General features: G+C 33.2%; 1 protein-coding gene across 11 annotated transcripts in view; it reads left to right on the forward strand.

Moving 5' to 3' along the window:
• Window positions 1-14,597, forward strand: part of PPP1R12A (protein phosphatase 1 regulatory subunit 12A) — a 139,346-nt gene that overhangs the window by 80,945 nt on the left and 43,804 nt on the right. For all 11 annotated transcript variants that reach the window (XM_048217814.2, XM_044384561.3, XM_048217816.2 and 8 more), the window contains exons 6-9: window positions 2,263-2,337; window positions 2,990-3,078; window positions 3,232-3,389; window positions 8,729-8,850. In XM_048217814.2, the coding sequence (XP_048073771.1) occupies window positions 2,263-2,337; window positions 2,990-3,078; window positions 3,232-3,389; window positions 8,729-8,850 (444 nt within the window). The remainder of the gene's footprint in view (window positions 1-2,262; window positions 2,338-2,989; window positions 3,079-3,231; window positions 3,390-8,728; window positions 8,851-14,597) is intronic.

Genomic DNA, 14,597 nt, shown 5'->3' on the forward strand with positions numbered 1-14,597 from the left:
TAGTGGCCTTATAGTAATTAAGAACCAGGTCATGTTTATAACTTTACAGTTGGCTACCTTCATAACTGTCCTATATATTGTTTAATGAGCATGGTTAAGTTGAGGGGTGTGCTTTTCTGAAATTAGAAAATTTTCTCTGTTTATAGCCTGCATTTTACTCTAGTTTTTATTCTCTATCAGCTGCTGTTTGCAAAGTAGACTCATTTATCAAGGGAGAAAGTGAAAAGAAAGGTTAGTAAGGTGATCCAATTTCTTATTCTTAAGAGGAAAATTCCTTGGTTACTAAAATAACCCCATTGCATTTAACTGCTGCTAAAATTTAATTACAATTCAAAAAAATTTTTAAGGTGCAGTATTTCATTCATGAAAAGGGTTGATAAATGCTTAAAATAATACTTAAAAAGAAGCCAGTGAGTTATTTTCACTTAACATCTTGAAAACAATTTGCATAACATGGCATGTGTAACATTATAGAACTAATGATACAGAGAGACAATGATATGGCAAAATGGATTAACGTTATTTGTAATATAAAGGGCACCTTCAAAATTTGAGCCAGTTATTTTGTTTCAGAGCCACTTATTCTTCAGAAATTTAACTCTTAGCATTTAATACTCAAGGTTGAAATGGGAGAAAAGGTTTATTAAAGCAAAAACATTTTCTCCTGGACTGAGTGGGAAAAGGTTGATTGGTTCTTAAATTCCTGCTGGGAAGATTTTCTAACAAAAAAAGGCAGATAAATGTTTTTGAGTCCTTTAAATTTTAAATACATACATTCCCCTATCTTGATAAAGTAGCGTTTCATGTACTTTTAGAATACATTTCTTAGACCATTTTTTTATTTTATAAACAGACAGTGGAAAACCAGCTCAGATATCAGATAGCTTATATTTCATTTTATAGTGCTAGGCAATGTAACTCCTATCCAGGTAGATGGCAACATCTTAATGTTGGTCTAGAATTGAGGATTTTAGATTTGTTTTTTAATGGAAGAGCTTATGTGATTTTAGAAGTCATTATTATCTACTCATCTGGCTTTTTTGTAGCTGTGAGATTCCTTTTATGAAAGAAATTTGAATTGCCTTTCAGAAGGATATATTTTCTAGTTAAAAAAAAGAATTTTTTTCTGAGAAAGGATCATATGCTGGCCAGCATATAAAGTAGAATGTATTCTTATAATGAACTTTTTTGACATTCTGGAAACCTGTACCAGTAGGATTATTACAAGGACAAATGCAGGCAACAGGAGAAAACCTCACTATGTTTGGTCAGCAGCTCTTTGAAATTTTCTTTTCCACAGTGAATAAAAATAGATTGACAGATGTTCACCTGAACTAATTTTTGAAACTAAGGCATGGCTGAACTTTAAGCAGTTTAGAAACATTTATTTTGTTACTCTATTAAGACTTTAATTAATTTTTATGGAGGTATCAAAAAAAAAAAGGCCTTGAAAAGTTGAACATGGAGTTACCATATGACCTAGTAATTTTTACCTAGAGCTGTATCCCCCAAAAAATGAAAACAGATGTTCACTCAAAAACTTGTATACAGATGTTCATAGCAGTATTTTTTATTATATATAACCAGAAAGCAGAAAACAAAAGCAAATATCCATCAACTGATGAATAAATTAGCACAGGTGGTATGTCAAGCAATGAAATATTATTCAACAATAAAAAGGATTGAAGTTAGTGCTATATATGTGGCAACATGGATGAAACTTGAAAACATTATACAAAGTTTGAAAGAAGCCAGTCACAAAGGACCAAGTATTGTATGATTCCATTTATATGAAATGTTCAGAACAGGCAAATCTGTATTAACAGAACATAGATTAGTGGTTGCCTTCGTCTGGAGGGTTGGGAAGGGAGATGAGAAAAGCGGAGAGGTCATCTCTTTTTGGGGTGGTGAAAATGTCCTATATTGATTACGGTTAAGGTTGTGATACTCTATGAATACACTAAAAAGAATTGAATTGTACACTTTAAATCGCTTTTTGTATGGTGAGTTTTATGTCAATAAAGCTGTTACCAAAGAATGTAAGGGGAGTTGTATCAGCTGCTGCTCTCTCACATGGATTTCTCATACATCTCCTTTAAGTCATATACTGTTGTATTACTACGTACATAACAAACTACATACATAACTACATACATAACAAAATGTTATCTAACTTCTTTCTATATAATTATACAGAATCATCAAAGGTGTTTTCTTGTTTATTGACTTTTTACCGTTACCAACCCCCTTTGTTTCCTACAGGGCCAGACAGCGTTTGATGTAGCAGATGAAGATATTTTAGGATATTTAGAAGAGTTGCAAAAGAAACAAAATCTGGTATGTTTGATGACTGTCTAAAAATTGTCTGTATTAGCGAATTTCCCTAATAGCTTTAACTTTCAGACAGTTGAAAAAGTACTTTTGTGATGTTTACTTTTTGGTTTTAAGTTATTCCTGACAGTCAAACCAAGTGACCTGAAAGAGAATAAAGGAATAGTGGTAGTGTTCAGCCTTTTGTGTTGCTTATCTCCTCTTCACAAAATGAATACTTCCATAATGTACCTGGTCATGAATAACATGTTTTTGTAATTTCATAATAAAGTTTGCTTACAAGGTGGAGACTATAAAATCTCAGATTTCTAAAATAGCCGGCTCTAGATAAGGAAGAAGTTATGTAGGTAGGAAAGAGATTTTTAAGTCTAAAATATCATCAGACATCTTAAGTGGCTAATGGATCCTAACTTTTTTTCAGTGATCTAAAGTTGGAGGGATGTAGAAAATCCAACTTTGTCCTTCACCTAGCTTTTTAACTGTTTAGTCCTCTTTATTCTTTATCCAAGCTGGCCCCCCCTTTTTTTCAGGTAAAACTTAAATCTTTGTTTTGGTTTTGTTTCATGTTTGGAAAACTATGTTATTATTTCAAATTCTGTATTTTACTCATTAATACTATTTTAATAGTATTATTTTCCTTTGCATAACTTTTATAAAGCTGCATAGTGAAAAACGGGAGAAGAAATCTCCACTAATTGAATCAACAGCCAATATGGACAATAATCAGTCACAGAAGACCTTTAAAAAGTGAGTGAAATATTAAAGTAGGTTTTGTTATTGTTACGAATGAATTGGCATGATGGCCATAGACATGATTATTAGATTTTGTGGATCTGAGAAAAATTAATGTTTTTTGGTCTTCGTGTTTTTAATCATTTGAAAACTATTTTCCTTTCACAGCAAAGAGACACTGATAATTGAGCCAGAGAAAAACGCATCCCGTATTGAATCTCTGGAACAAGAAAAAGTTGATGATGAAGAAGAAGGAAAGAAAGATGAATCTAGCTGCTCTAGTGAAGAAGATGAAGAAGATGACTCAGAATCAGAAGCTGAAACAGGTAAAATTTGACGCATAATGGGATTTTCAGTGAATTTTGATGTAGTGTAAAGTAAGATAAGATTAGGCTTTAATTTTGAAGCTTTACGGACTGATTTGCTATTTGTTCAGATATCTGACAAGCCAGTAAATTATCTTTCAGGGAGTATTAGAAACTTGAGTATAGTTGTGAATTTATTGTTCTCTAATGACCTGGAGGTTCTTACTCACCTCTGCATCTTGCTGAATTGTATTTTTAGGTTTGAAGAAGGTGAAGATTCCCTTAGGATGGTGCAGATAGGATATAAATGGGTTTCCAGCAATCCTTGAATGTGTCTGATACTTTCTGAGGCCCAACAATCCAGGAAGTTGGTCCCAGTATCATCCCAAATATTCCCTAAGGAGTAGTAAAATTTTAGAAGGTTGAGGCTGAATTGAGATACTTTCCTGTGCGGTGTGGAAAAATTTGCTTTGTTTCAAGAAATTTTGAAGATACTATAATACACCTTCATATTCCACCTACCAGGAATGAACAGCTGCTGACATTTAGCTATATTTTCTTCAAATTTTTCTTGTAATAAAATTTTAAAATTACAGTTGTCTTCTTTAACCATAAGCCCTAGTCTGCTTCCCTTTCCTTTCTTCCCAAAGTCAGTCACTGTCTTTGAGTTTTTTCTTTTATCTTCCAGTCCATTTTTATACTCATATCTTATACATTCAGAAGTAATATATAGTAATTGTAGGACAGTTTTGTGTTTTCATTCTTAAACCTAGGAGTTGTTATGTAACTTGCTTTTTTTTTTTAACTCAAAAGTTGTAATTTTTAGATTTGTTTACATCTATTTGTATCTCTACCAACATATCTTACCCCTTTAGTTGTTGTATAGTATTAAATATATGTTTCCCTTCTGATAAAAATTTATCTTATTCCCATTTTTCCATTGTTGGCAAATAATGCCATAGTGATCATTTGTGCAATTGCCTCCTTATATATATAGGTAAGAGATACTCTACTAGGTATACTTAAAATTTGAGTTATCGTGTCACATTTTCAGTTTTCATGGATGTTGCCAAATTTCTTTACAAAGTCACTATCACAATTTACATTCTTTTCCTTTTTATTATCAAGGGTATGATTTCTACATTGCTTCATCTGGCCCCCATGGTTTTATACATTTTATTTACCAGAGTGCTTTTATTAAGTAACACTTATTTTCTTATTCTACATAAGTTAATCATTCACATCTTCAGACCAATGTGAAATTACAGTATTGCCATCTTTGAGTTGTATAACCTGATAGTTTAACATGTAAATTTATCAGAAAATATAGTCCGTTTCCATTAAGATCTTTGATCAAAAAAAAAAATTTATCTGGACCAATATGGTGGTCATCAGTAAATACAAATGAAGCCCTAGAATTTCTTGGGCTCCCTGTATTTCCTCTAGGCTCAACAGCAGTTTGGGATCATTTTATTTTTACTCACTCAGCAAAATATTTCCCCTAAGAAAATGCAGGAAGCTAAAGTTTACTAGATAAACACACATTGAAGAAGATAGTTATCTGTTTCCCATTAAAAACAAAATGTTGTTAAACTGATAAAGGCTAGCTTTGTTGCCAGGTACTGTGTCTTAAATTCCTTTGTTTATTTTTGAAGTTTACTAATCCTACAAGTAAATTATTTTTTGGTAAAACACAGAGACTTTTTGAGATATGTAAATGGCTAGATTTTAGTCACCAAGAATATAATTTTCAATATATTGCTGTCATATTGCTGGTCAGGTGAGTCAGCATATCTTTTGTCTTGGTGAGAGTATGGGTAAAATTGGAAACTAAAGCAACCAGGTAGTCATTGAATGTTATAATTCGTTTTTATGACTTAATTAAAATCTTTCTCATTATAAAAGTGAATTATATGAGAATGAGCATGCACAGTGTTTAAAAACATGGACTGATTCATGAGTGTAATTGTATTTGTGCTTAATTTATTTAATCTCAGATTACTCTAACCTCCAATTTCTCAGTTTTTTCCTGCTTTAAATGGATACTATATATAGCACTGCTTTGTTGTAAGTGCTAACTTTGCATAATAATTTTATAAAATTTGACTCTACTAATTTAAATATGATCAACATACATGCTTTCCTAATATCATTTCAATTAAATTTGTACTGTTTCCTTGTTCATTGTACAAAAACTAGAAGATGAAATCAGATTATTGAAATTTAAATTGAGATATTTCACAAGTGTTAAAGTTATTTTTATGTAGTTCATCTCCTCCCTTTGAGAAATGCTTTGGCCTCCAGTCTGTAGTAGAATATATCACTACAAATCAAAGTATACTACATGTGCACAAGAAAGCCAGAACTAGCACCCAGATCTTTTAACTAATGAGTCAGATCTTTTACTACTTACGTAGCAGAATTCAAGAATCCAAGCATCTCACAGAAATTTCTGAGATTTCGTTATCTAATATTTTCTTAATTGGCCTCTTCTATAGAATTCACTATTCCATGTTGGGCACTGGAGAACTATTTGAAACAAACAAGACTTCTGATTAGGCCAGTCTTGTCATTAATAAGCTAGTCTCCTGAACTTCTTTGGTTGAAATTTCCTTGCTTGTAAAATGAGAATTGGACTAAACGATCTGGATAGTTCTTTAAACCGTAGTGTTAGTGTCCATCCCTTCCTTCCTTCCTTCCTCCCTTCCTTCCTTCCTTCCTTCCTTCCTTCCTTCCTTCCTTCCTTCCTTCCTTTTTGATAAACTGTTCTGTAACTAAAATAGAATTAATTGCCATCAAATTGCATTGTATTCCTCCTTTGGAGTTTAGGCATACCAATCACTCTCTGCTCACTTTCTCAGTAAACTAACTTTAAATGTTTCTCTGAAGCATTGTACTATGATAATTTTGTTCTTCCTGTTGCTAGTGGTTGGTTGTGCCAGGAAAATTTGACTCTGTCTCAAGAATTAATCCATGTAAATGCTGTATAGTCCCTCTGTCTCATTCTTTTAATATCACCAAGGTTTTATCATACTTTATTTGGCAAGCTTGAGAAAGCAGTTGTTTCCCTGTAGAGCTACAGCTTGATTTGACAATTTCTAAATTATTTTTTTTCCTACTTTTTTGTAAGGTCATTTCTTTGGGAAACTATTTGATGTAAAATAATGATTTTTCTGAATTTTCTTTCATAAATTATTTACCAAACTGGTTTTTTATGAGTGTCTTTTTCTTATGAATGAGCTGAAAATAGGAACTCAACCAAAAGTTTAATTTCCTCCCTAGTGATTTATAAATTTGAGAGGTAGTTGAAGGAATGAGAAGGGAAGCATACTTTTGCTTCCTCTAGGACTTGAAATCTTCACTCTTCATTGAAATTAAATTAATAATAGAAGGGCTTTAACAATATTAATAATGTTAAGCTGGATGGTGAACACTTGAGGTTTGTTTCATTATTATTCTTAAATCAAGCCTGAATGTTTATACATTCATGCATATACGTTCTTTGATGTGTAGATTTCACTAATATAAAACAAATATTTAAACCAAGAGGAAAAAGGAGGAAATAAAAGGGAAAAAAATCTGTTGAATTTTATCTTGTTTGTTGTTTGTTTTTCCTACTGGACTGACCATAAGCTGTATGCAGTTAAGGTATTTTGTTTTTTTCATCAGCTGGTACGTCCCCAGTACCTACCTAGGACAGGAGGACGCAGTACCTAGTACTTGAAGTATGGAGACATTTAATAAATATTCGTTGAATTACTCTCTCCAGTTAGGAAGACTGTTTTCAGGATGATGGTCTAATAGATTATACATGATTTGTACTTAACTGTACTAAATAGTCTTAGCTTCTATTGAATGAAAAGAGGTATTGTTTAACAATGAGAATAAAGTTTATTAGACTGTGGTTAGCTCATTCAGTTTATTCAAAAAGCTAAAATCATAGTGATTTTTAAATGCGCCACTTTGGCCTTGTCCTTTGGTATAGTTTGAGATATTATGCTTTTCACCCTATTAACATCTTGTGGATATTTTCTTAGTCTCAGATAGAATTGAATCAATCAATACAAATTCAGAACTATTTGGTGTTTATACATGTGTATGTATATATATTATCTTTAGGGCAAGTACTTAAAGATAATTATATTTTAATATTGTCTACTTATAAAGTATAGCAGCATATAATAATGATAAGGTAGAAGATTGTTTTGGAAAATTGACCTAAGGGAGAGAGAGAAGTATAACGAATATGAGTATAATGAAAATGAATATCTCATTGAGTTTTAAAGTACTATACTTCTTCCCAAAAGTATAGAAAAATATCTGTCCTCCCTCATTTTGAAACCAAAGGAATACTTTAAAAATAGATAAGTGATCTTTGATCATTTGAAAAGTAAGCCTTTCTGGCCCATTTATAAATTACAGTTAATTTATAGATTTAAATTTATAGGTAACTGTTTTTGCTAAAATCAGTCTGATTTATATGTTCAAATATAGGGGCACCTGGGTTGTGCAGTCAGTTAAGCAGCTGACTCTTGGTTTTGGCTCAGGTGGTGATATCAGGATCATGAGATCAAGCCCCGTGTCAGGCTCCACACCCAGCGCAGAGTCTGCTTGAGATTCTCTCTCCCTCTCCCACTTATGTGTGTGTGCACTCTCTCTCTCAAATGAGTAAATCTTAAATATATATATATATATATACACACACACACACACATACACACACACATATTTATGTTCAACTACAGTCTGAATCTTTTCTGGCATCGATATTCTCAAAAATATTTCTCTAAGTGCTTCATTGTTGGTTGGAAATTGTCTCAATACATTGTGAAAAGAGATTTAATCTTAATTCAACTGATATTCTCGTTTAAGTTTAGACTTTTTAGGGGTGAGAATGTATGCTCTTTGTGACAGAAGTATAATCTGATTATTGACAAAAGGCACTTTTTAGATTTCCTGGAATAAAGAGGAACTATGAATTTTAAATAAGCAGTGTAAATTGTAGATCTATTAGAAAAATTGTATAACTCTTGTAATCTTTTAATTACACTGTATTTATGCATTCAGCTTTTAAATATTAATTTTTTTATATTTCTATAGTGTTAAAATTATGAAAATCAGATTCCATTTTTGCTTTTTGTTCTTAGAAGCTTTCTTGTGTCACCATGTTCTGTGTATCAGCATATATATTGAGACATTTCTAGAAACTCCTTGAAAAATTCACTTGTTAAAGGGAAAAAAATGGAAAAGACTTGAATTAACAAGACTTTAACAAAAATGATTGTAAAATACTGTTTTTCTAGACATTAAAACAATCTGTACTGAATCTTGACTCAATGTTTTTCATGTTTTTGTAATAGATAAGACAAAGCCCATGGCTTCTGTAACTAATGCCAATACTTCTAGTACACAAGCAGCTCCTGTAGCTGTTACAACACCTGTGTCATCTGGTCAGGCAACACCTACATCACCTATGAAAAAGGTAAGCCAAAATTGTGTTTGCTAAAAATACATATATTCTAAGTACAAAAGCATTAAGACAGTTCTTAAATTTTTATAGTTTATTCCAAAAATACTTAAGGTTCAGAATAAGAATATATTTTTCTTTTTTGAGATTTCCTTTGAACCATATTCTTTTTAAAAAATACTTTTTAAAGTATTAGTTTGCATATGAAAACTAATGGTAATGGTAATGGTCATGGTAGTTTTTATTTCTGTTGAACTTTTGAGAAACATGGGTTTTATATCCTTTATCCCTGGTAAGTAAAGGTGCATTTTGATGATTTCACAGTTAAGCACAAAAAGTACTATCAAAGTCAATGAGAGAGCTAGAATCTAGATTTTCTAACTATACAAAGCACCAGGCATGCAAGTATGATATGCCAGTAAGAGCATTATCTCTGTTGTCAGATGAACCAGAGATCCACTCCTGACCCCACCTCTTATTAATTGTAAGGACCTTGAGCAAGTTACTGTCTTCCTTATCTGTCAGAGAAAAGGCAAAACAAAAATAATAAACAAAAAGAGAAAGTAAATTAGCATTATAAGTCTTGGTTGAGAGAGAGAGCCTGGCTAGTGACTAAGTGCTCTCAAAATGGTAGTTTCATTTCTTCCTCTTCTCCGTTATTCTGTTACCCATTTGTTCTCTGTCCATTTGCTTCCTTTGCTCCACCAAACAGTGCTTCCCAAGTAGTGTGTTGATCTTTTTTAAGATTTTTCTTCTCCCTGCTACTCTAGAACCTGTACTTCTTTTAATCCAAATTAAAGATTATAGGTTTTGTTTTGTTTTGTTTACCACTGGTCTCTTTTTAAAGGCTTCTTCTCCCCACCACCTTTACTTATTTTTAATGAGCATCCTCATTTCCCTCTCTGTGTACACACACACACTTTTTTGTGGAAACATTTAAGAATTGAGTGCAATCGATACAACACTTTACACCTAAATACTTGAGGATGTATCTCCTAAATACGAAAGCATTATCTTTCATTCCCATACTAAAATGATCCTATTTTGGATATTTAACTTTGGTATAATACTGTTAATGTATGTTCATTATATACAAACCATAGTCAAGATTTTTTTCAATTGTCCTCCTCCTCCTCATGTTTTTCTGTTTGTTTTTTCAAATCAAGGGTCCACTGAGGGATTGCACATTGTGTTTAACTGTCATGTCTCTGCCTTTGGACTTATTTTGTTGCTTATCTGGTGTTATTTGGTTTGCATGGGTTTGAGGACTGATTTTAAATCCCCGTAGTGTTTCTGTTATGTTGTCAGTATTGTTAATCTTTGGATTTGACTCCAAGTGGTCAAAATGTGAGTCTTTTAGAATAATAAACTAGAGTTTTTGAAAATACATACTGCTAGTAATAATCTTCCCCTAAAACTCTTGCTAAGGGAAGTGATAATGTGGGTTCTTAGTGGTAGAAATGTATGGATTTCACTGGTACAGTTTGAATATTAGGGAAATATATGAATGATTTATCTTACCTTCTGTATTCCAGAATTGAGGGCTTCCTGAATTCAGCTAGAACCTACGTTCATATGATAATAATTGAAATTATTGAAATTCTCTAGTGGTAATCTGTCTGCAGAATTTTAAAGATGGTTTAACTGGAGCCACCATAGGCTGTTTTAAACTTTATTTAATTCTAGAGCCCTTGTATACTTCTTCAGTGAGTACCAAACTTTAGCTCTTTTGATTTACTGTCTGTTATAAAATTATAGGATTATCAAGTTCCCAAAAGCTTCATCTGCCTGAAATATCTGGCCACAAATAACTGGCTCTCATTCTTTTGAGTATTTAGCTGAGCAATCTCTTTCCTACTGTAGTCAAATAATTGCAGTTGACTCCTTTTGATCAATTATATTTTTCTCAAGCATAGCTCCAGTTTAATAACTTAATTGCCTTTAATAACTCTTAATAATTGTTAAAGTAATAATAATTTACTGTTATAGTAATAATAACTTAATAACTATTAGAGTTAGGCCAGTAACCTCTTTGCTATAAAAACCCTTATTCAGAACTACTTCTGATTCTGTAATTATATTGATCTAATAACCAACTATCTGCTTCTATGATTTGCATATTTAGAAGCTCCATTTTATTCTCAATTTCAGGTATCATAACTTACTTTGAAGATTATATGTTTTTAGTCTTTGTTCTTAAGGTTTTGTAGCCAAATTTTATTTTAATCAATAAAGTTGAGGCATACAAATAATTTGAAGTATTATTTTAATGGATAGGGCAATCTTACTTATTTTGTATGACTTTAAAGCCTGTAGTTATGTTCAGTGATACTTTTTATGTTAATTTAGCATTTTAATGTTTTCTAAGTTAGTTTCAAGAATTTTCCTTTAACTTAAAGGCTTAACATAGATGAATGTCCTTAGATGAATTGTTAATCTGTATGTAAATACAATGTAAAAGATTTTGTAGTTAAGAGTTCTGTTTTTAGGTTCCCACTCACTACTCTGGTTTTGATAGTTAGACAAAGGTATCTTAAATTTCTTGCTTCCTCCACCAGTGCATAAACTATATAGAAATACACACACAGTGCCTGGGTGGCTCAGTCAGTTAAACGTCTGCCTGCAGCTCAGGTCATGATCTCACAGTCCGGGGATTGAGTCCCACCGGCTCCCTGCTCAGTGGGGAGCTTGCTTCTCCCTCTCCTTCTGGCTGCCACTCCCCCTGCTTGTGCTCTCTCTCTCTCTGTCAAATAAATAAAATTATTAAAAAAAAGAAATACACACACGCACGTGCATACACACGGCAAGGAATAGATCACAAAACAGGAAGGTCTAAAACAGTATTAAATATCACTTATATTCTCCAATAATTCAGGGTAGCTACAGAGATGTGTAGATATATTCTGTTTAAATGATCTTCCCTTAAGTTCTTAACTCTTCAGCTAAAATTAAAGAGAGACCAGGCTTGTGATTTCTGGAGATGTTTCCTATAAAACTATCAGTTTGCTTTTATGATTTAGAATTTTAACAGTAGGGGCATGTGGCTGGCTTGGTCAGGAGAGTATGCGACTCTTGATCTTGGGTTCATGAGTTTAAACCCTGCAATGGGTGTAGAAATTACTAAATAATAATAATAAGTAAACTTTAAAATTTTAACAAATAAAGTTTATATACCTCTCTTTAATCAAAATAAATATTGTTGGGATCTCTGAAAAAAGATTACCTACTTTGCTGTATGCACATAAATTCTGATAAGTGCAAGCTGTATTTACTAGATGGTAAAAATTAATAATTTTCTTACAATTAAGTGTTTTGGCTAATTGAATCCAGTTATTAAGTATAATAATAATTTAATAAACTATGTACTGTGGGCATATGATACATGCCAGTAAAAGTACAAATACAGAAAGATGGTTTAAAAATGGAAGAGAGTAGGGCGCCTGGGTAGTGCAGTCATTAAGCATCTGCCTTCGGCTCAGGGCATGATCCCGGCGTTCCGGGATCGAGTCCCACATCGGGCTCCTCTGTTGGGAGCCTGCTTCTTTCTCTCCCACTCCCCTGCTGTGTTCCCTCTCTCGCTGGCTGTCTCTCTGTCACATAAATAAATAAAATCTTAAAAAAAAAAAAAAAATGAAAGAGAGTGGTGCCTGAGTGGTGCCTGGGTGGTGCAGTCAGTTGAGTGTGATTCTTGGTTTTGGCTCAGGTCATGATCTAAGGGTTGTGGGATGGAGTCCCATGTTGGGCTTCGTGCTCAGTGCAGAGTCTGCTTGGGTCCCTCTCTCCCTTTCCCTCTGCTGCTTCCCCCGCCATGTGTACGCTCTCTCTTTCTCTCTGTCTCAGATAAATAAATCTTGAGAAAAAAATGGAAGAGATCATATTTGATTTGAGGCAATAAAGCTAGAACATTTGAGATCTTTAATGAGTAGGTGGTATTTCCACTAACAGAGAAGGAGAGTTTGTACAGTTTACTGAAAGGAAGAGAAGAGAAGCAATGTGAACAAAAGTAGGGATAATGCGAAATATTTTGCAGGAAAAATAAGTTGTATAGTTTGGTTGATTTATAGGGTACATATACAAAGTAAAACAGGAAAAGTAAAGCCAAATTGTGGAATGTCTTCATTTCTATGGTGACATTTTTATAGTTTGATAGATAGTAGAGAACCATAGAAAGTGTTTGAACAAGGCCATGAGAGAATTATTCTTTATAGAATGTTATTTTGGTTGCAACATACAGGTGTATTTGAAGGGAGGCTAATTGAGAGAAGATTGGTTAGAATGTTATTAAAGTTGCCCAAGATGATAAACTAGAAGTGTCAGTGGTCTTATAAAGGACAGGAGATTCAGAGACTTGGCACCTAATTTATAAATGGGGGAAGATGACTAAGAAGTCTAACAGGACTACAAAGTTTCAAATATTGGGAAGTGAAGAAATTTATTGTTGCTACTAACAGAAATAGGGAACTGAGGGAGAGCCAATTTGGAAATAAAGGTGTTCGATTTGAAATATGTTGAGTTTCAGGTAGATCATTCTTTAGGTAAGTAGAAATTGAGAACTAGGAATTTAGGAGTCAGGCTGAATTAAAGATAACAAAGTTGAGAATAAGCTGAGTACTGTTAATATTTAGCCTGAGGAAGTATAGAAGACTATTCCCAGCCCTCAGGAGGAGAAAGTAGAAAGGGAAGATAGGAGGTCTGAGGAGAGTCTTGAAATGCTTATGTTACAGGACTGTGCTAACAGCAACAAGAAGACCAAAAAGGTGGGTGGTCAGAAAAGTAAGAAAGTCAAAACAGTGTACTGTTTACAAAAGCTTAAAAGAAGAGTTTCAGGGAGTGGGTATAGTTGAGTATTTCAGAGATGTTCATTTATAGACCAAGTAAAATAGAGAGGAGCGTTGAAACACATAAACCAGTAAATCCAAATTCACATTAGACAGAATGGAGATATATCAGTCATTACAGTACAACAAATGTCCGTTTCAAAATTGATAATACTGCCTCATTTTGCTCAATTCTAAAATAGCAGAAATAATAGTATTTCACTGGGTGGTTGCAAGGATTAAATGAGATAACGCATGTGAAGGACTTTTAAGCTTAGGGCCTGACAGGAACAAATATTTATTAAATGTTAGCTTCTGTTGTAACACTCAGTAAATGTTAGGTTACCTATTTTATCATGGAGGAGTAATTTTATTTCCAGTTTTGGGGAGGTTCTAAGTCAGGGATTGGCAAACCATGGTCCATGGGCCAAAGCTGACCTACTACCTGTTTTTGTACAGCCCACATGTTAGAATGGTTTTAATATTTTTAAATGGTTGGGAAAATCAAAAGAATATTTTGTGACACAAATTCAGATTTCATCATACCTAAATAAAGTTTTGTTAGAACAGAGACTCTAAGGTTTGCAAAAGCCTATAATTCACAATCTGGTCCTTTACAGTAAAGTTTGCCCACCCCTATTCTTGGATGCTCTGACTTTAGACTCGGAAACCAATAACCAGTCATCTCAGTCCCTTTATTATTGTATAAAATGTTACAGACGGCCCTGGACTTTCTCAGTCAGTGGAAACGCTTAATATTTTATTAATTTTTTTTCATTGGCCAAAAGAAGTCCCACTCTGCTTCATTTAAGTAGTTAAGTGCAAGTAAGTTAACAATGGCAGTTGTGCAGCATCCAACAGGTGTCACTGTACTTTCTGTTAAAACTTCAGAATACCCTGCAGTGCCCTTCTGATTTTATCCTGGCACTCTAGAGTGCTTCAGTG

This window comes from Ursus arctos, unplaced genomic scaffold (genome assembly GCF_023065955.2).
Source record: "Ursus arctos isolate Adak ecotype North America unplaced genomic scaffold, UrsArc2.0 scaffold_21, whole genome shotgun sequence".
In the NCBI taxonomy this organism is placed as follows: Eukaryota; Metazoa; Chordata; class Mammalia; order Carnivora; family Ursidae; genus Ursus; species Ursus arctos.